This window comes from Stegostoma tigrinum, chromosome 8 (assembly GCF_030684315.1).
Source record: "Stegostoma tigrinum isolate sSteTig4 chromosome 8, sSteTig4.hap1, whole genome shotgun sequence".
In the NCBI taxonomy this organism is placed as follows: Eukaryota; Metazoa; Chordata; class Chondrichthyes; order Orectolobiformes; family Stegostomatidae; genus Stegostoma; species Stegostoma tigrinum.
The window spans coordinates 8,124,203-8,145,910 of NC_081361.1; the positions used below are offsets into that span (position 1 = coordinate 8,124,203).

Below are 21,708 nucleotides of genomic sequence, written 5' to 3' on the forward strand. Positions count from 1 at the left end.
TGCAAATCACTGAATGCAAAACCCGCCTTGAGCAATAAATTATGCAGCGTTTGTGATGTCATTTTTAAAATACACTGTTTTCAAAGATGCTCAGACATTTTAAAGACTGACCACTTGGCGTGGTCTGTTTAACACATCAGACAAAGGAACTAACGAAAGAAACTTTATAACCCAACTTCAGGGTCACGAATTCACTGATACTACATGGGCCCAGCATCTATAAGTAACCCAATTTTTAACAAAAATACAGATACATTTACAAGCTATATTGGAGTACAGTCAAGTTTCTTACTGAACAATGGCAGAATTGGACAGAGTCAGCATGGATTTACAACAGGGGAATCGTATTTGACAAATCTACTGAAATTTGGACAATATAACTAGAAGTCATCATAGGGGGCAACCAATGGGTGTGGTTTACTTGGACTTTCAGAAGGCTTTCGATAAGAAATTAACATGTAAAATTAAAGCATGGGATATTGGAGACAGAAGCAGTAAACAAAGAGCTGGAATAAACAGTTCATTTTTTGAGTGGCAACCAGTGACCAGTGGGGTACTGTAGGCATCAGTGGTTCAAACCCAGTTATTCGCAATAATGATGATTGATTTAGATGAGGGAACTATTACTATTTCTAAGTCTGCAAATGACACAAAGCTGGGTGGAAGGGTGAACTGTGAGGAGGACACATTGAATCATCTATGTGATTTGGAGAAGTTGAGTAACTGAGAAAAAGCCTAGCAGATGAAAAATGTGGATAAATAAAAGATTATTGGTCACAAAGACAGACAGATTCTGATTGGTGATAGACCAGGAAAGGGGGAGGTGCAACAAACCATGTGTCCTTGTACCCCAGTCACTGAGAGTAAGCATACAGGTGCAGCAGAAGATGAAAGTGGCAAATGGTATGTTGGCCTTCATAGTGACGTAGTCCTGAACCAGTGGTCATTGTCTAAGGATACAGTTTAGGCTATTTAGGACTGAGGAGGAGTAGAAATTTCTTCACCTAGATGGTGGTGAACTAGTGGAATTCTCTGCCACAAGAAGTGTTTGAGGACAAAACATTGAATGTTTTTAAGAAGGGGCCAGATATGGTTCTTACAGCTAGAGAGATCAAATGGAATGGGGAGGAAGTGGGAACAGGGCACGGAGTTGGACGATCAGCCATGATCATACTGAAGAACAGAACAGGCTCAAGGGGCTTATTATTACTTTTTTTAATGTTTCTAATAGGAAAACATTCAAATGCTTCTAAAACATATTCATTGCTTATCTGGATCACAAAAGAAACAGTTTTTTATTTAAACACAGCCTCTTTAAAAGGTTTACACAAGAGCATTTATCAGAAAGTTCCTGTGGTGTTTAATTCACCCTGGGAGAGGGTGCTTGTTGCTATTAGCTTTCCAACAGTATGACACTCACACAGCAAATATAACTCTCACTTAAAATTCTGCAAAATTTATTGAAAATTTTCACTAATTCTGGGTGAATTTCATTCAAAATTTGGTACAGCCCACCATGTAATCAAGTCCATATTATCTAAACTTTCACAACACTATGTGCAAATCAAAGGGGTCATGAATTAAACTGGATTATCATGAAACACTGTAACGTTGCCAAATGACAACAAAGATTTTTCCTCTCTCAAAAAGCTTCTTAAACAGGTTACGTTTACAGCACAGTGTCTGCAGAATGTGCATATGGCTGTGCTGTAACCACAGGGTATATTTAGAGCCATAGCGTTCTATAGCATGGAATTAGGCCCTTCAGCCCAAGCTGGTCTATGCTGACCAAAACGTCCATCCTCGCTAATACCATTTTCCTGCACTCGGCCTACATCCTTCTAAACCTTTCCTATCCATGTATTCATCCAAATGCCTTTCAAATGTTGTTAATGTACCCGCCTCAACCACTTCTGCTGACAGCCATTCTGTATGTGTACCACCCTCTGTAATAAAGTTGCCTCTCGGGGTCCCATGTATTCTTTCCCCCTTACCTTAAACCAATACCCTCTAGACCTCAATTTCCTAATCCTGGGAAATTGATTGAGTGCATTCACCCTATCCTTGCCTCTCGTGATCTTATGTACTTCTATAAGATCCCTCTCTTAGTCTCCTACGTTCTAAGGAAAAACTCCTAGCTTGTCCAACCTCTCCCTATAACTCAGTCCCTTGAGTCCTGGCATCATTCTTGTATATTTCTCCAGCACTCTTTCCAGTTTAATAACATCTTTCTTATAGCAGAATGGCCAAAACAGAACTCAATATGCCAAGTGTAACCTCACTAAAATCCTGTACAACTGCAACATAAAACTTCGCAACTTCTATACTCAATACTCTGACTGATGAAGGCCAGTGCACCAAAAGCCGCCTTCACTGCCCTGTCTATGACTCCACTTTCAGAGAACTATGGACCTAAACTCTAAGGTCCTTTGCGTTACTTGTTTTTATTGAAGGTCGTTTCATGGGATGACAGTGTTACCAATAGGGCCAACATTTGTTGCGCATCCCTAATTGCCCTTGAGTGGGTGGTGGTGTGCTGCCCTCTTGAAGGTTCACCAACAGTACTGTCAGCATGTGTTCCAGGTTTTAGTGACATAATTCCAAGTCAAAATGGCATGCAACTTGGAGGGGAAACTGGGAGGCAGTCACAGTAAAGGAGCAGTAGCTACAATTGCCTTAAGATGGCACTGGTCATGGGTTTGGGCTTTCAAAACAGCCTTGGTTAGTTGCTCTAGAACATCTTATGATATACACTGCCGCAAATGTGTGTTGAGGAGGAAGTGATAATGGGAAGGAGGAGGAAGTCATTGTTTAAAGACAGTACATGGGTTGTTGACCAAGTGGGTTGCTTTGGCCTGGGCAACATCAAGCTTTTTCCATGTTGTTGGAGCAGCGCACATCCAAGCAAATGGAGGCTATTCCATCTAAACTCCCAAAAAGTGCCTTTCAGGCTTTGGTTGGCTATTCATTGCAGAACATCCAACCTCTGAGCTGTTCTTGCAGCCAGAGTATTATGTGGCTGATCCAGTTAAAATCCTGGTCAAATTATCCTGTCATGAATACCAAGTCCTTTTTTTGTGAAGAGTGAACAGGAAGTAAATAGTAGATTAACAAGCCAATACCAATAACCAATTTGCAAAACTACTAACACTAAAGCAAAAAGAGGGAGATGGAATTGTCTTTTTTGTGGGAGTCTATGAAAGAGCTGCAGGAAAGAACTGGTAAACAACTTCATTTTTGAATGCAGTTTAAAACAATATTTAAAAAAAACAGGAAATCAAACAGGTCTGAAGCAAGATCAAATTCAAATTGGGAATCAACACAGAATTCCTGCCACTGCTGAAATCATCCAAAATACTCATGAACTTGCCCAGTGTGCTACTAAATGCAGCACTGAGCCTTGAGTAATAATTGACATCAGTACTTTCAATTTTAAATCGAAGATCTGAGATCAAATAGCACTCTAAACTGCCAGGCATTTTAACAGAAGTAGCTACATGTAGTTGGAGATATTCATACTATTGTGATAGTTACATACTAATTGAGCTTTCACTTTCACAAAAAATTCCTCAAAATGTTCAGAGGCACATTTGCACTTTTAAAGGGGCACTTCCATCTGAAAATTCAGACTTGCAACTCAAATTTTATATTTCTTAAAGTTATATTTAATAAGATTAGTGAGCTGCAACTCTGCCATACGATTTTCAAAAGTCCAACTCAATCTTAAACAAGTCAATCTTTAATAGCATTCTGTTAGCATAAGCAGGCCGATTGTTTGCGTAACTTTGGCTTCTTGATTTCACAGTAATGCCCCTTTAAAAGCATGTTCCAGATTCACTATGAAGTCTGCAGTAAATCGCCAGACAGCAGCTTGCTGCATCTACTTGAAGCCAGAACTAAGCCAAAGGAATGCATATTATGTCTGCACAATTCCTTTCCCTTGACCCTCCACCGAACCCCACATCATCCACATGCATGTGATGAAACAGAGCATGCTTGATCAGTGAGAAGCAGAGGTTGCACAGTACCTGACCAGCTGGTTGTAGATGTACAGCTGGAATTTGGGATGTAGGTTGGGAAAACAGACACTGAGAGAAGCCCAGTGATGAGACGTAAAGACAGAGAAGAAGTAGTGGACAGGAGAGCAGTGTCTATGAAAAAGGAGGCAAAACAAGAAAAAAAGACAACAGCTGAGTATTACCCCAAAACACTCAAGAAAACCTCACATTTTAAACAAAAATTCCAAGTATTCCATAAAACCATTTGGTATCCAGCAACACCTCCCCCCCCTCAACACCTTTTGCCTCAACACAACTCCTTCTGCTAGGATTCATTGATTTCGAATGGCAACAGAGCTCAAAGCTAACACCAGATGCATTTCTCTTTCTGACTTGGATGGAGGTAGAATCTCGAGTGCTGCCTTCCTAATAGCCCAACCACACATTACAAACCCATGAGAAAGGGTGAGCATGTCAGCCAGCGTTGGAATACAGTTGTTGTGACGAGATGTTCCTTGATGGTTCATTCACAAGGGAAGTAAAATTCTGTTTGTCTTTTGACAAAATCTTTTCTTGGAACTAGGCAAAGGAGATAGAAGACGGTGAATTAAATCAATGTTCCAAATTCACACCACTGTGGTATACTATCGCACTTCACACCCAACCCCAAAAACACACTAATCACTTAAATCCAGTCATGTGAATAAGGGCAGAGTACCGCATCTCCAACCAGTATTGTTGGTAAAGAGGTCAAATATTACTGTGAACTTTCCAAAAATGCCCCAGCGATTCCAATCTTTGCTGATCTGACTGCAGAGGCTTGGCAAGACAGACAGAAGACTGCAATTCACTGAGCTGCAACAGGCCATCTTTCACTCTTTCAATTTTGGAACTGTAACATTCAGCTCAGATAGTAAAATTTGCATAAACACGACACTCATTTTACAAAACTGAAACAGAGCCACAGCACTTCCGAATCCCAAAGTGTTAAAAACAATAAAGAATTTTATATAAACCCCTACACAACTCAGTGTCAATTATTTAAAAGATGCAGTGGATCAGAGGTTCCCACCGTATCACAACTTCAAGTCTTGAAAATTGTTGCAACCCATCAGAGAATCTGGGGGATTAGGGTCTGGCCGCAGCTACCTTGGAGCTCAACACCAAAATTTCAGGTTGTGACGCCCACTCATTTTGCAAAGGCTTGCAGAAAATCATAACTGAAACATTAAGAGCCACTTGAAAGTATGTACTTCCTTGCCTCTTCATGTCAAAAATAATCTCAAATTTAAGAGGAAAGCACTTGGCAATGTACCTTAAGCAGGTTTTTGTTTATTTATCTGATTACTTTTTATTAGTGACTGACTATTTATTAATCTGACTACATGCCTGACTACTTTGCTGCCACAAACTGCTAATTATCAGGTGAGGAATTACAGATCTGATTAATGTTCCATGTCACTGTCTAGCAATGGGGTGTGAAACAAACATTTCAAAGCCCCACATCACTGAATATTTAGGAGACTGATATTTAGGACTTCTAGTCTATATTTTATAGTAACATTGCACAGAAATCTGTTAACATCAAATGTGCCCGATTCAAAATGAAAACTGGCGTTTTAGAATTAGATAGTCATGTGCATGCCATTTCAACAAGGGCACGACAACTACAGAAATATCACAATGGTCCATTCATTATCTGAAGGTGTTTAATTTGAATTAGTAACATTGCACAATTCAAAGTATTAGTTAATTATATATTGTCTTAGATGCAACTAATTCCAGTTACAGGATCACCACAAGAAAGACTGCCATGGATCTGCTGGCCTTGTCCTTCTAGATATAAGTTGTCGTGGGTTTAGAAGGTGCCCTCTAAAGATCTTTGGTGAATCACTGCATTGCATCTTCAGATGGTACACACTGCTGTTACTGAACATTGGTAGTGGAGGGAATGTTGGAACTGTACTATTCCAGCCAAGTGGGGAATATTCCATCACCCTCCTGACGTTGACCTTGTAGATGGTGGACAGACTTTGGGGAATTAGGTGGTGAGTTACTCACCACAGCAACCCTAGCCTCTGACTTGCTCTTGCAGCCACTGTGTTGGTGTGATAGGTCCAGTTGAATTTCTGGTCAATGGTAACCCTCAGGATGTTAATAGAGGGGAATTCAGTGATGGAAATGTCAAGGAATGGTTGTTAAATTGTCTCTTATTGGAGACAGTCTTTGCCTGGCAATTGTGGAGCATTAATATTATTTGCCACAGGCCTTATATTGTTCAGACCTTGTTCCATTTAAACATGGACTGCTTCAGTATCTGAAGAGTCACAAATTCGCGCTGAACTTTTGGGATGTTTGCCAATGATTGTACATCTGACCTTATGATGGAGGAAAGTCATTGATGAAGCAGCTGAAGATGAGTGGACTTAGGACAGTACCCTAACAAGCTCCTGCAGAGATGTCCTGGAGCTGAGATGACTGACCTTCTATGACCACAACCATAATCATCTTCCAAGTTCCCAAGTAGAGTGTATCCCCAGTACCCATTAATTTCAAATTTACAAAGGCTCCTTGATGCCACAGCCAGAATGTGGCCCTAAAGCCACTCTCACCTTACCTCTGGAATTCAGTTCTTTTGTCCAAGTTTGAACCAAGACTGTAATGAGGAGCTGAGTGGCTCTGGCAGAACCCAAACTCCACATCACTGAGCTAGTTATTGCTGAGCAGGTGCTGCTTGATAGCATTGTTGATGACACCTTCTATCACTATTAGTGATCAAGGAGAATAAGGTGATAGTGAGCTGGGTTGGATTTGTCCTGCTTTTTTGTGTACAGGACATATCTGGACAATTTTCCATATTGTCAGGTAGATTCCAGTGTTGTAATTGTACTGGAACAGTTTGGCTAGGGGAGTGGCAAGTTCTGTAGTACAAGTCTTCAGTACTATTGCCAGAATATTGTCAGGCCCATAGCCTTTGCAATATCCATTGCCTCCAAACATTCCTCATGTGCAATAAATCAGGTTGACAAAGAGTGGTTTCTATAATGCTGGAGAACGCCAAGATATATCAACTTAGCACTCCTAGCTGAAAATCTCTGCCACTGCTTTGGCCTTATCACTTGTACTGATGTGTTGGGCTCTTCCACTATTGATAGGCAAATTTTAATAAATTTTCAACTCCTATTCACAACTAGATGCAGCAGGACAACAGAGATTAGGTCTGATTTGCTGGTTGTGGGATTGCTTAGCCCTGCCTATCACTTGCTACTAATGCTGTTTGGCATAGAAGTAGTCCTGATTTGTGGCTTCATCAGATTGACTTCATTTTTAGGTATGCCTGATACTGCTCCTGGCATGCTCTCCTGCACTCACCATTGAACCAGGGTTGATTCTCTTGGCTTGATGCTAATGGTCGAGTGGGGGAATATGCGGGGCCCTATGGTTGTAGACTGTGGAGTACAATTCTGCTGCTGTTGATGGCTAGTCTCAAGTTTCCAAATTGGCTCAAATTCTGTCCCCTTTAGCATGATGAAAATGCTACACAGCAAGATGGAGGATATTCCAATACGCCATGCTGTCTCTAATTGATCATATTATGTACTTCTAAATGCTTTGCTATTATATTCTTTAGAATAGAATCTATCATTTTCCAAATAACAGATATTAAGCTATAGGCTATGAGTTACCTTTTTTGTCTCCGTTCCCTTTTAAATAAACATGTTATACTAGCAGATTACTACTAATGCATTCGCTGTCTCTGTAGTTAGTTCTTTTAATATCAGAGGATGTATCCCATCAGGTCCAAAGGACTTACTGGTCTTGAGACCCATTAGTTTCCCCTATCACATTTGCCCTAATGATAGCCATTATATTTATCGTCTGTCCTCCTTTTGCCCTGATTATTTAATAATTTTGGAATACTATTAGTATCTTCTACAGCAAAGACTGATCCAAAGTATTTATTAAATTTTTCTGCCATTTCCTGCTTCCCCATAATTATTTTTCCACCATCATTCTCTAACAAGAACATGTTCGCTTTGGCTTTTTTTTTAAAAACACATTTAGAGACACTCTTGCTGCCCAGGTGGAATTGTAAGGACCATGAAAGAGAGGTTTGAGTGTACAAAAGGATGTGAGATTTAGAAGGACAGAAGGCATTTGGGGGATGGGAAAATGCATCAAGAACTATGTTTTGGTGGTAAAGACCATGCCATCAGTAAGGTGGTTAAGAAAGTATAGCCAGACAGAAAGGTTTCAATAAATGAGCATGATGTCACCCATCTGTACCTTAAGCATTTCAGTCACAATCATTATGAACATTCAAAATAAGATGCAAAATGCAAGGATCTGGTTCCTGATTCAAAGGCACTCTGGAAGGAATGGTGGAGAGAGGTGGTGATTGTTGGACTTTGCTGGCAAATCAAACATGGCATGGGTTGGGCAGGAAAAAGGCAGGCAATGCTTCTCAAAAGGGAGGAAAGTGGGTGACACTAGAGTCAAGGCAAATTGTATTCTGCTCCCAAGTGGAAAATGGAAGGTATTTTAATGGACCTATCAGAAAAAGTCAAGAAAGGCAGAGAAGGGAGCTGTGACCCAAATTCAAGATGACACAAACCAAGAATGATAGCAGAATAAAAAGGTGGAGCAGCAACCAACATACAAGTATGAAGCAGACATTAAGGGCCCTTGACATATATGATCACAACAGGGTCAAGAAAAATCTACTTTACAAACAATGCCTTTATTTCTATAACCAGCCATGGCTTGCTTCCTTTCAAACAATTCTTTTTGAGAGTGTTATTCATTATCATTCTTGGGTAATCCTTACAGAATTTCACATTACAAGTTCCACTGTGAAAACTGAAACTTGAAGACTATCAGTGGAATGCTCTACAAATTAGTTTTCGCGTTGGTTGCGAAGTTTGGTAATACCTCTAACACTTTATGAAAGGTGCAATATCATTTTGCTATCAACAGTAGAAATGTAAAGCAACGGCAAAGGTTGACAAATTCATACATACTTTCTCAGAGCTTGCTTCTGATGCTTTTGACCATTTCTAATTTGGAGCATTGAAAGTATACAAAAGTCTTGCTAACAGGATGAAGTTCTGCATTTTGAAGAGTAAAAGCCCCTCTCTACTCAGGAACTACTATCAGTTTGTACATAACCCGCACATAGAAGAGAAACTACACAAGCAGTCTGTGAAATCATGCAAGATTCAAATCAATGCAGGCCCAAAAGTTACATATTTATCTGATTTGCGGGTTGACATAATTTCGCCACTCATTTGGCAGCAGGTATCAATAGGCATCATAAAGAAACAGTTGCTGATATTTTCGAACAACCTGTTCAGGCATGTTATTACACACCTCTGGAGCAGGTAAGACTGAATCCAGGCCTCCTGGCTCAGAGATAGGAACATTGCCCTGCACCACAAGAACCCTCCCCTTTCCAATCAACCTTTTCAAAGCTGTTCTTACATGCCTTTGCAACAGGTGGATCTTGAACCCAGTTCTCTTGGTCCAGGGAGAGGGAGACTACCTCTGTGCCAGAAGAGGACAACTAACAATTATGGATAGACTTGATAATGTAATTCATTTCACACAACAATCTAATCAAGTCAGTCAACATATAATAGTTTAAACAACGTTTAAGTTCCATGACCAAATACTCACCCAAAGGAGGAAAGTTTTTATTTTATCTAAACTTTATCTCAAAGATCAAGCAAAATTTCTTGTTCAAACTCTGAACACTGTCTTTAAGATCTCATATCAGCATTCCTTCTAAAGATGAATGAATATTTTAGCGACTACTTTTGGTTCATTTAGATTCACTGGAATTACTTAACTACCTATCTTCAGTGAGAAGCCATGCACACCATAAGGACAGTATAACGGTGGCTGAAAGAACTTTTAATGAGGACTCGTCGACTGAGGTGGTATGGGCTGAGGTTGCTGAAGAAGGCTTGTCAACTGAGTCAGTATGGGAGGAAGTTGGGAACAGCAAGGGAGCAGTCACCTCATTGGGGGTTTTCTACAGAACCCCAAATAGCTGTAGGGAGATCGAAGAACTCATAGGCCGGCAGATTGTTGAAAAGTGCAAACGTAGCAGGGTTGTTGTTACAGGTGACTTCAACTTTCCCAATATAGATTGGAGCCTCCTTAGTGCAGATGGTTTGGATTGAGCTGTTTTTGTCAGGTGTGTTCAGGAGGGTTTCCTCACTCAGTATGTGGACAGGCTGACGAGCGGAGAGGCCATTTTGGATTTGGTGCTCAGCAATGAGCCAGGACAGGTGTCAGATCTTGCAGTGGGAGAACACTTTGGCAACAGTGACCACAACAGCCTCACATTTACCATAGCCATGGAAACGGAAAGGAGCAGTTACCAGGGGAAGATATTTAACTGGGGTAAAGGAAACTATGACGCTATCAGGCAGGAGTTGGGAAGTACAGATTGGGAGCAATTGTTCCACAGAAAGGGCACAGCAGACATGTGGAGGCTGTTTAAGGAGCAGTTGTTGCGAGTGATGTATAAATTTGTTCCTCTGAGACGGGTAAGAAAGGGTAAGATTAAGGAGCCTTGGATGACGGGTACAGATGCGCTTCTTGTCAAAAAGAAAAAGGCAGCATACGTACAGTGGAGGAAGCAAAGGTCTAGCACAGCTTTAGAGGATTACAGGCTTGCTCAGAAGGAGCTCAAAAGTGGACTGAGGGGGGGCCAGGAGGGGGCACGAAAAAGGCTTGGCAGGAAGGATTAGGGAGAACCCGAAGGTATTTTACTCATACGAGAGGAATAAGAGAATGATCAGGAAGAAGGTAGGGCCAATCAGGGATAGCGTAGGGAATTTGTGTGTGGAGTCTGAGCAAATAGGGGAAGCTCTAAATGAGGTTTTTTGCTTTGGTTTTCACTAAGGAAAGGGACCTTGTTGTGAATGAGAACTTTAAGAAGCAGGAAAACAGGCTTGAACAGATCAAGATTGAGGAAATTGATGTGCTGGAAATTTTGGCAAACATTAAGATTGAAAAGTCCCTAGGGCCAGACCAGATTTATCTTAGGTTGCTCCAGGAAGCGAGAAAGGAGGTTGCTAAGCCGCTGGCGAAGATCTTTGCTTCCTCACTCTCCACGGGAGTCGTACCAGAAGATTGGAGGGAGGCAAATGTTGTTCGTCTTTTCAAGAAAGGGAATAGGAAAATCCCTGGAAATTACAGACCATCAGTCTTACGTCTGTGGTAAGCAAGGTTTTAGAAAGAAATCTGAGGGATAGGATTTATGACTATTTGGAAAAGCATAGCATGATTAAAGGGAGTCAGCATGGCTTTGAGGGGGGCAGGTCATGCCTTACAAGTCTTATTGAGTTCTTTGAGGAAGTCATGAGACAGGTTGACGAGGGTCGAGCAGTGGACGTGGTGTATATGGACTTCAGCAAGGCATTTGATAAGGGCCCCCATGGCAGGCTCATTCAAAGTCAGGAGGTATGGGATACAGGGTGATTTGGCTGTCTGCATTCAGAATTGGTTGGCTGACAGGAGGCAGATAGTGGTTGTAGATGGTAAGTATTCTGCCTGGAGGTCAGTGCTGAGTAGCGCCCCACAGGGCGTCTGCTCTTTGTAGTTTTTATAAACGACTTGGATAAGGAGGTTGAGGGGTGGGTTAGTATGTTTGCTGATGACACAAAGGTTGGAGGTGCCGTTGATAGTATCAAGGGCTATTGCAGGCTTCAGCGAGACATTGACAGAATGCAGAGCTGGGCTGAGAAATGGCAGATGGAGTTCAACCTGGATAAATGCGAAGTGATGCATTTTGGAAGGGAGAACTTAAATGCTGAATATAAGATTAAAGGCAGAGTTCTCGGCAGTGTGGAGAAACAGTGGGATCTTGGTGTTCAAGTGCATAGCTCCCAAAAGGTTGTCACCCAGGTTGTTAAGAAAGCATATGGTGTTTTGGCTTTCATTAACAGGGGGATCGAGTTTAAGAGCCGCGAGGTTATGCTGCAGCTCTACAAAACCCTGGTGAGATCACACTTGGAATACTGTGTCCAGTTCTGGTCGCCCTATTATAGGAAAGATGTGGAGGCTTTGGAGACGGTGCAAAGGAGGTTTACCAGGATGCTGCTTGGACTGGAGGGCTTCTCTTACGAGGACAGGTTGACTGAGGTCGGACTTTTCTCTCTGGAGAGAAGGAGGAAGAGAGGTGACCTGATCGAGGTGTACAAGGTAATGAGAGGCACGGATAGAGTCAATAGCCAGAGACTTTTCCCCAGGGCAGGAATGGCTGCCACGAGGGGTCATAGTTTTAAGGCATTAGGAGGAAGGTATAGAGGAGACGTCAGAGGGAGGTTCTTCACCCAGAGAGTTGTGAGCACATGGAATTGTTTACCAGTGGTAGTCGTGGAAGCGGAGTCATTCGTGACATTTAAGTGACTGCTAGACATGCACATGGACAGCAGTGAATTGAGGAGAATGTAGGTTAGGTTATTTTAGTTTTGGATTAGGATTATTCCACGGCACAACATCGTGGGCCGAAGGGCCTGTACTGTGCTGTACTTTTCTATGTTCTATTTCTATCATTCCCACAGTCACAGTGTCTTGCTTCTTAACTGGTCTCTTTGGTCACTACGAACATAGAAGACCAACTTTTTTTTAATATGGGAATATCATCCCCACATTAATCTATTTTGCAGAAAATGTACATTATTTTAGAACAACCCAAACAAGGAGGAGGACCAACTTCCTTAAGGCACTGTCATGAGTTTTCATTAGATATTTCACCAACATGATCTTCAGGACAGGACAACTGACATTACAGGGAAGGTGGAATAAAGACAGACTACTCTCACTTGACCTACAAAGCTATGGTTATCATCCCCGCTGGGCACAACCTTGGAGGCACAATCAACTCCCTTAACCGTAAGAATCTATCTTCAGTGCAGACCTAACTCATGTAACTGTCACCATCAAGTTTTATGGACTACTTACCCTGGGGATATTACGTTTGTGCTGCTTAGTTTTCTAACATCTTTGATAGCACCCAATTTTGCCATGTGAAAAGCACCTTTGTCTAACACTATTAATCAAACCAATTCTCACAGTTATGAAATTTTAATTCCACAAGTTCCAAAAGTACTGCATCTGTGTGATAACATCCTGAGTATAAACTAAAGCTACCTCAACTTGAAAGGGCACTGCTGGCAAGTCTATTCAAAGATGCACAATCTAAAAGGGACATGTTTCTCACTGTACCAGTTGGTTTTCTGAAGGACATTTTTATCATACCTCCCATGACATGCCTTTCCTAATTCAGTCCAGTCTCAGTCAAGTAATGGCTGCCTCTCCCACACTCTATCTTTCCTCTTAAAAAACACAGAACACACAACAGTACAACACAGCACACAGCACAGGCCCTTGGCTCACAATGTTGTGCCGAATTATTATCATACTCTAAGATCAAACCAACCTGCATACCCTTCATTTTATCATGATCATCCATGTGCCTATCCAAGAGTTGCTTAAATGTCCCTAATATGTCTGACTCCACTACCACCGCTGGCAGTGCATTCCACACACCTACCACTGTGTAAAGAAACTACCTCTGACATCTCCCCTGTACCTACCTCCAATCGCCTTAAAATTATGTCCCTTTAAGAGATATTTTTCCTGTACTAACTGCTGATCTCACAGGGGCTGTTATCACTGAAGGTGGAGTAGGTTAGTCCAAGTTTCTCAGTTAGCAAAGTCAATTCTACAACAATGTCATCTAATGTACTTTTACTGCGGGAAGCTTATCACCACAAATTTACATTTTGGCTGCTTTGCTATACACACACACACACACACACACACACACACACAGAGGGAGGGGGTGGGGAGGGAAATTGTAGTTACATGTAGATGTGCACAGAAAGCTGGCAGTTTCAGTTGGTTCCACATCATAACCAATCAATGATTAGTACTTGGTGATCCATGAAACTGACAATGAACTAGTAGCATTTTGCTGTGAAGGCAGGCCTATATTTCCCTCATTTTTAATGATTAGACACTTTCCTTCCCTGTCCCCACGCCTTATAACATAACCAATGTTTCAGGAACTGTCAATTAAGGCCTACTAAGTTGTAAAACAGCAGCCAGGCAGCCAAAATAGAGAATGATTGATTATTTCTCATATCCAACAGGTTTCTAAGAGTGGCTGGTGGGGAGTGGAAAGGGTAACAGATAATGAGAGGGATGTTGTTTAGCCATTGTCATATGCTGACCAAAGTTTGGCTGTTTCAAAAGAATTAAGTTACTGGCTACTTAACGTACTGCAGACAATTCAATCACTCTCTTACACTCACCCCAACCATCAGCTTGGTCTTTTCTCAAGCTTTGAACAATTTGGCAGCCCAAACTCATTTGAAACACCGATTCACAAATAGAAAATATATCAAACGACAAAGAATATAAACGTCCAATCACTTATTACAAGTAAAAATATGCAAAGTCACCATTGTCCTCGAAAACAAGAGGATTGTTCTCTCATTAGAGAGAGTGGTGGTTTAACCACAGGGTCACCCACACCTCAGGTGAGGGGCAAGTTTGAGAAGCTGGGGCCTTCACAGTGACCTCAACCAGAGCAGGACTTGAGCCTGCGCTGTTGCATCACTCAGCATTGCAAACCTGCCATCCGGCCTACTGAGGTAAACAACCCCTGTTACAGCATGTGCAATAATATGGGGGAGAAAAAGAAACTGTTTCACCAAGCAAGGGCTTGTAGAATAAGCAAACAATCTAAATGAAAATTATAATTCTCAAAGAACAGATGGTCAGTTAGAATCAGAGATGTACAGCACAGAAACAGACTCTTTGGTCCAACACATCCATGCCCACCGGATATTCTTAACCAATCAATCTAGTCCCATTTGCCAGCATTTGGCCCATATCTCTCTAAAGCCTTCCTGTTCATATACCCGTGCAGATGCTTTTTAAAATGTTGTAATTGTACAAGGATCCACCACCCCCTCTGGTAGCTTATCCCATACATGTGTGAAGAAGTTGCCCCTTTGGTCCCTTTCAAATATTTCCCTTCCCATCTTAAACTTATGCCCACTAGTACCCGCCTACTCTGGGGACAAGACTTTGATTATTCGCCCTGTCAATGCCCTCATGATTCAATAAACTTTAATAAGGTCATCCCCTCAGCCTCCAATGCTCCAGGGAAAATAGCCTTTCTGTATAGTTCAGAATCTCCAACCCTACCAACATTCTTGTAAACCTTTTCTGAAGCCTTTGAATTGGCCTCACCAATGTCATGTACAGCTCCAACATGACATCCCAACTCCTATACTCAATGCAGTGACCAGTAAAGGCAAGTATACCAAACATCTTCATCACTAACCTGCCCACCTGTGATTCCACTTTTAAGGAACTATGAACCTGCACCCCAAGTCTCTTTGTTTGGCACACGGCTAAGGACTTTACCTTTAAGTGTAAAAGTCCTGCCCTGATTTGCCTTACCAAAATGTAGCACTTCATTTATCTAGATTTAAGATATTATATATCTTATTATAATATATAACATAATATCTAAATTAAGACATACAAGAGAAAAACACCAGTAATATAGCACATTCTCCCCATCGGTGGCTCAGTGGTTAGCACTGCAGCCTCAACGCCAGGGACACAGGTTTGATTCCAGCCTCGGGTAACTGTCTGCGTGGAGTTTGCAAATTCTCCCTGTGTCGGCATAGGTTTCCTCCCACAGTCCAAATTTGTGCAGGCTAGGTGGATCAGCTTTGCTAAAATTGCCCATAGTGTTCAGGGGTGTGTGGATATTAGGGGAATTGGTCTGGGTGGGATGCTTCAAGAGGCGGTGTGGACTTGTTGGGCCGAAGGGCCTGTTTCCACACTGTAGGGAATCTAATCTAAAAAAAAATGCTAAACCAGAGTCAAACACAGGCAGATAAGAAACAGGCAGATTTCCACTCAAGAATTGCTTATTAGCACTTGCTCCTGGGAAAGTTGGAAAGTAGTATGGAGTGAATACAGAATGCGGTGTGAAGGCTGATCCCCTTGCTATAAATAGAAATAGAGACACTGGAGTGGGTACAGAGAAGATTGATATGGTTGACCACAAATGTGTGGGTTTAGACATCAGGAAAGGGTTCACAGGTCACATCTTTTTCCCTCTGGGAAAAGGCCCAGGAGGAACATAATAGAGGTCTTTAAAATGATGGGAGGGTTTGACAGACTGGATACAGAGAATGCTTACTTTAAAGGGGAACAGCATAACTTGAGGCCACAAAGTAGTTGCCAAGGAATCCAATAGGAAGTTAAGAAATGTCTGCAGAATTGGATTACAAAAGTGAAGAATGCACAGGGAGTGGTTGAATCAAATATCACACGTGTCTAGATGAAGACAGACAAGATTAGAGGGAGGAAGGAATGAAGGGTTAGGATAACTGATGAGCAAAGGTGACAAGAGACTCTAATGGAGCAGGAACACTGGTGTGAACTAACTAGAACAGATTACAGAATCGGAGAATCCTTACAGTATGGAAATCAGGCCGTTCAGCCCATCTAGTCCACACTGATCTTCCAAAGAACATCCCACCCAGACTCAATCCGCTACCCTATCTCCGTAACCCTGCATTTCCCATGGCCAATCCACCTAACTTGCATGATTTTGGACTGCAGGAGGAAACCCACACCAGAGGACGGAAATCGAACCTGGGGTCCTCGCACTGTGAGGCAACACAGTGCTAACCAAAGAGCCATCGTGCCATCCTAAATATCACTGCTTACTTCCTCTATGTCTTGTACAATCCTCTCCACACGATAAAAAAGCTTACACATTGACATTAAGCGGATAATTCCATCAGGAAGAACAATTACTGCAACATCTACATGTACCTCCAGCTTCCCACCACCCTCCAACGAAAGGCAAAACAAGCTTCACACAAATCAAAATTTTCATATTGCAATCCAATTCTATGACAGTTGTGCTAGGGCAATGGGTGTAAATAAAAAAAAGGGTTTAAAAAAACTGCATACTAGGAGAGGGTAGTGGTGAGATCATATTTGCATTTTCCTGCCCGACTCACGGGGTCAAAGATGACAACACCTTAGATGGGATAATTGAAAACACCTTATGCAGCAAACACTGCCTTTGGAAAAGCAACAGTTAAATGGGTTTTACAGAGCTGCGGTCTCCTACTCTACGGAAACAATCATGAGCTGACAAATGAGGTAGTTATGTTTGCCAGCCTTTCATAGCAACATGCCTTATAAAGAAGCCATAACAGATTAGACACATTACTTTTCATCCATATGACTGCGCATCTTCTTCAGTTTTTGCATGATGCTGCTGGTCTCACTGCCTGAGATCGAAACAGGGGAGGGGCTCCGTGTCTCCATATCTGTTTGCAGGGGACTGGAAGTGTGGCTCACTTTGGAAACATTCTCCATGTCTGTTTGTTCTGCATTCCGCTGCTCCTGTAGATTTTGAACCTAAGAAAAAACAAAGATGGATGCATGGAAAATTAAGTTTGCTCCCAAAAGAAAACAGTTCCAGAATTTGTTGGGATAAAATACAGATGGGTCATCAGAAATTGATCTCTGCAACTAAGCAGCATCATTTCCTTTCAAGCAGGGAGTGTTTTTCAATGTCTGGGGTGTAAACAATAAACAAACAGTACATGTGCACATCAAACTTGGGGTGCTCAGCTCTGGGAATTGCTCCTCAAGTAGTATGTATTGCACATGGAGAGGGTGCAACGCAGATTCTAGAATGATGCTCTGGTTAAAAAGGTTAAATTATGACTAGGCCTGTAATCCCGTCATCTCCTGCACTCCCAAGTATGGAAGATTGAAGAATATCTAATTTATTTTCAGGTGTTTAAGATAATTAAAGGAACTAAAATGATAGCTAGAGAGAATTTTTTTCTTTGGTATGGGAGATCATTTTAAACCCAATGCTAAGCCATTTAGGAAACAGACCTTCATGCACAGTGTGACACAAATTCCAATATTTGCCCATCCCTACCCCTCCCTGTCTCACCCATTCAAAAAAACAGTTGAGGCTTTCAATTAGTTGAACATTTCAGAAGTGAGCCTTTTTTTTGTCTGTTTGAATAAAACAGACTAAGGTGGTGAGATGTAGATCAATTATAGTACAAGTAAATGCAATCAGATGAGTGGCTCAACAACCTAGTCCCATTCCTACACACATTATGAAGTGCTACAGTTGTTTTGAAACCTCAGAAGGATATGCTAATAACAAATGGGAGGCAAATTACAGGGAGCAAAAGAGCACAAGCACATACAAATTGGGCTGAAAGCTCCATTTCTTGTGCTTTCATTGTTACAGAATGGAGAATAACACTCACTCAATCTACAAACACAAAGCATGGCATTTTTGGCACCACAGTTTTAGGTTGCAGAGATCTGGCCTCTACATAAATAAACATGTGAACATCTTATCAACTCAGCAGAAGTACTGAGCCTCAAGGTGACATTTCTGACCAGCAGATAAACCATTCTCACATGCACTGTAATGATATAGACTAGAGACTTTGTTGAATAGCAAGCTTGGATTGTAGGTGATCAGCCCTGATTAATACTGCCAAGTAAGTAACTTTTTACTCACACAGTAACCTTACATTGAACAGTTCAGGAGGGTATATTGTTTGCAAATGATGGCATACTAACCAACTTGCTCTCCCCAGCTGATTTGAGTTTCTCCTGAATTTTGATGGTGGTCTGGCGCATACGTTGAATCTCCTCCTGCTGTTTCAGAATTAGTTGTCTCTCTTTGTGAGCAGCCCTGTTGGCTTCTTGAAGACGCTTGATTTCAGCCTGTGATGAAATTGGATGCAACAAAGTACCATGTTAAAGAACTAATCAACATAACAGGGGAAGGGTCTTACGTTGACAACAAAATAAATTTGTTGACAGACAAAAATAAGTCAGGTCACACAACTTCACAACCCATAAGTTATAAGTTGCACAGTTTTCAGACGCATTGTGCAACCTGTACAACTTATAATGCTCGTCCTTGATGAAAATTTTGTTTTGTTTTAGATAAAATGTTACGTGCAATATTAAGTCAAACAAGTACATCCCAGATGAAAAGTCATTACCATGAAACATTAACTTGTGTTCTCTTTCTACAGATGCTGCCTAACTTTGAGCATTTCCAATTTTTGATTTTATTTCAGAAGGTTGCTTCCTAGCCTGTGTCAAGTTAACCTATCTGGGTACTGAAACATGAAAAACTCAGCAGCCTTGTACTTAACATAAGAGAAAGAAGCAGAATAAACAGGCAGATTTCCACTCTCAAGAATTGCTTATTAGCACTTCCTGCGGGAACGTTGGAAAGTACACCTGCATGGAGTGAATACAGAATCTGGCAAATGTGTAGTGGGTCCAAGAGCAGATAACATTCCATGTCCGTGTGACACTGCCTACAGATTGGCAACATGTGTGCCAACAAAAATCAGCAACCTGCTGGGCTCATCGCTACATTTACTTTTCTCATCTTTAGTTTGAACTATGCGCTAAAGTTGAGAGTTGAACTTTGAATAGCAATTTATTTTGAAAGAATGGAGAACAAAGATAATGTCTGCTGACCTGAAAAGATACTGGAGGTTAATTACTGATCTAAGGACACTCCAGGTATTTCAGCACCAGGATGTTGCCATGCTGAGAGACTAGCTGCATGTTAAATTGATCAATAAAGGATGGACCAATGCTGGCCAGCCAACAAGAGAATGTTGAACATGGGGGAAAAAACAAAGTAAACTGGATAAGGATAAGGTTGTTAAGAAAGCATATGGTGTTTTGGTTTTCATTAACAGGGGGATCGAGTTTAAGAGCCGCGAGGTTATGCTGTAGCTCTACAAAACCCTGGTGAGATCACACTTGGAATACTGTGTCCAGTTCTGGTCATCCTATTATAGGAAAGATGTGGAAGCTTTGGAGACGGTGCAAAGGAGGTTTACCAGGATGCTGCCTGGACTGGAGGGCTTCTCTTATGAGGACAGGTTGACTGAGCTCGGACTTCTCTCTCTGGAGAGGAGGAAGAGAGGTGATCTGTTCGAGGCGTACAAGGTAATGAGAGGCATGGATAGAGTTGATAGCCAGAGACTTTTCCCCGGGGCAGGATTGACTGCCACGAGGGGTCATAGTTTTAAGGTGTTAGGAGGAAGGTATAGAGGAGATATCAGACGGAGGTTCTTCACCCAGAGAGTTGTGAGCGCATGGAATACTTTGCTAGTGGAAGTCGTGGAAGCAGAGTCATTAGTGACATTTAAGCGACTGCTGGACATGCACGTGGACAGCAGTGAATTGAGGGGAATGTAGGTTAGGTTATTTAATTTTTGGATTAGGATTATTCCACGGCACAACATCGCGGGCCGAAGGGCCTGTACTGTGCTGTACTTTTCTATGTTCTATGGTTCTGACTGGGTTTGGGCAGGAGGCAGTTTTGTTTTGGAAACTTCTGGACTGTGTTTTCCATTGCTCTCTTTAGTTATTCTCCAATGATTGAATGTTGAAAGTTCTAAGAAACAATTCCCAAACTGCAAGAAATAAGCATGAGTGTCCAGAGATCCACGGAAGCCATCTGTATTGACTGGTGACTTCAGAAATCAAGCACTACGTACCTGTAATACAACTAATTGACCGAGGGTTTCACAAAGGCGTGATATGCAATGTTGAAATAGTTATTCAATGGGAAAATTACAATTTGTTTCTTTTTTCTAGTTTAACCCTTAACTCTGTCTGTTGGTGTCAAAGTAGAGTTAATGTTCAAAGACTGAACTTAAGATTGTACATATAGAACAGAGAACATAGAACAGTACAGCACAGAACAGGCCCTTCAGCCCACAATGTTGTGCCGTCCATTGATCCTCATGTATGCACCCTCAAATTTCTGTGACCATATACATGTCCAGCAGTCTCTTAAATGACCCCAATGACCTTGCTTCCACAACTGCTGCTGGCAACGCATTCCATGCTCTCACAACTCTGTGTAAAGAACCCGCCTCTGACATCCCCTCGATACTTTCCACCAACCAGCTTAAAACTATGACCCCTCGTGCTAGCCATTTCTGCCCTGGGAAATAGTCTCTGGCTATCAACTCTATCTATGCCTCTCATTATCTTGTATACCTCAATTAGGTCCCCTCTCCTCCTCCTTTTCTCCAATGAAAAGAGACCGAGCTCAGTCAACCTCTCTTCATAAGATAAGCCCTCCAGTCCAGGCAGCATCCTGGTAAACCTCCTCTGAACCCTCTCCAAAGCATCCACATCTTTCCTATAATAGGGCGCCCAGAACTGGACGCAGTATTCCAAGTGCGGTCTAACCAAAGTTTTATAGAGCTGCAACAAGATCTCACGACTCTTAAACTCAATCCCCCTGTTAATGAAAGCCAAAACACCATATGCTTTCTTAACAACCCTGTCCACTTGGGTGGCCATTTTAAGGGATCTATGTATCTGCACACCAAGATCCCTCTGTTCCTCCACGCTGCCAAGAATCCTATCCTTAATCCTGTACTCAGCTTTCAAATTCGACCTTCCAAAATGCATCACCTTGCATTTATCCAGGTTGAACTCCATCTGCCACCTCTCAGCCCATCTCTGCATCCTGTCAATGTCCCGCTGCAGCCTACAACAGCCCTCTACACTGTCAACGACACCTCCGACCTTTGTGTCGTCTGCAAACTTGCTGACC

At 41.8% G+C, this 21,708-nt stretch overlaps 1 protein-coding gene across 8 annotated transcripts in view; it reads right to left on the bottom strand.

Annotated features, from left to right (window-relative positions):
* The window catches only part of cep350 (centrosomal protein 350), a 165,428-nt gene that overhangs the window by 38,992 nt on the left and 104,728 nt on the right, over positions 1-21,708 (bottom strand). For 6 of the 8 annotated variants that reach the window (XM_048539009.2, XM_059647717.1, XM_059647715.1 and 3 more), the window contains 3 exons: positions 18,681-18,827; positions 17,290-17,480; positions 4,029-4,151 (listed from right to left, as the gene is read on the bottom strand). In XM_048539009.2, coding sequence (XP_048394966.1) covers positions 4,029-4,151; positions 17,290-17,480; positions 18,681-18,827 — 461 coding nt within the window. The remainder of the gene's footprint in view (positions 1-4,028; positions 4,152-17,289; positions 17,481-18,680; positions 18,828-21,708) is intronic. The other 2 variants (XM_059647718.1, XM_048539010.2) reach the window with 1 other exon arrangement.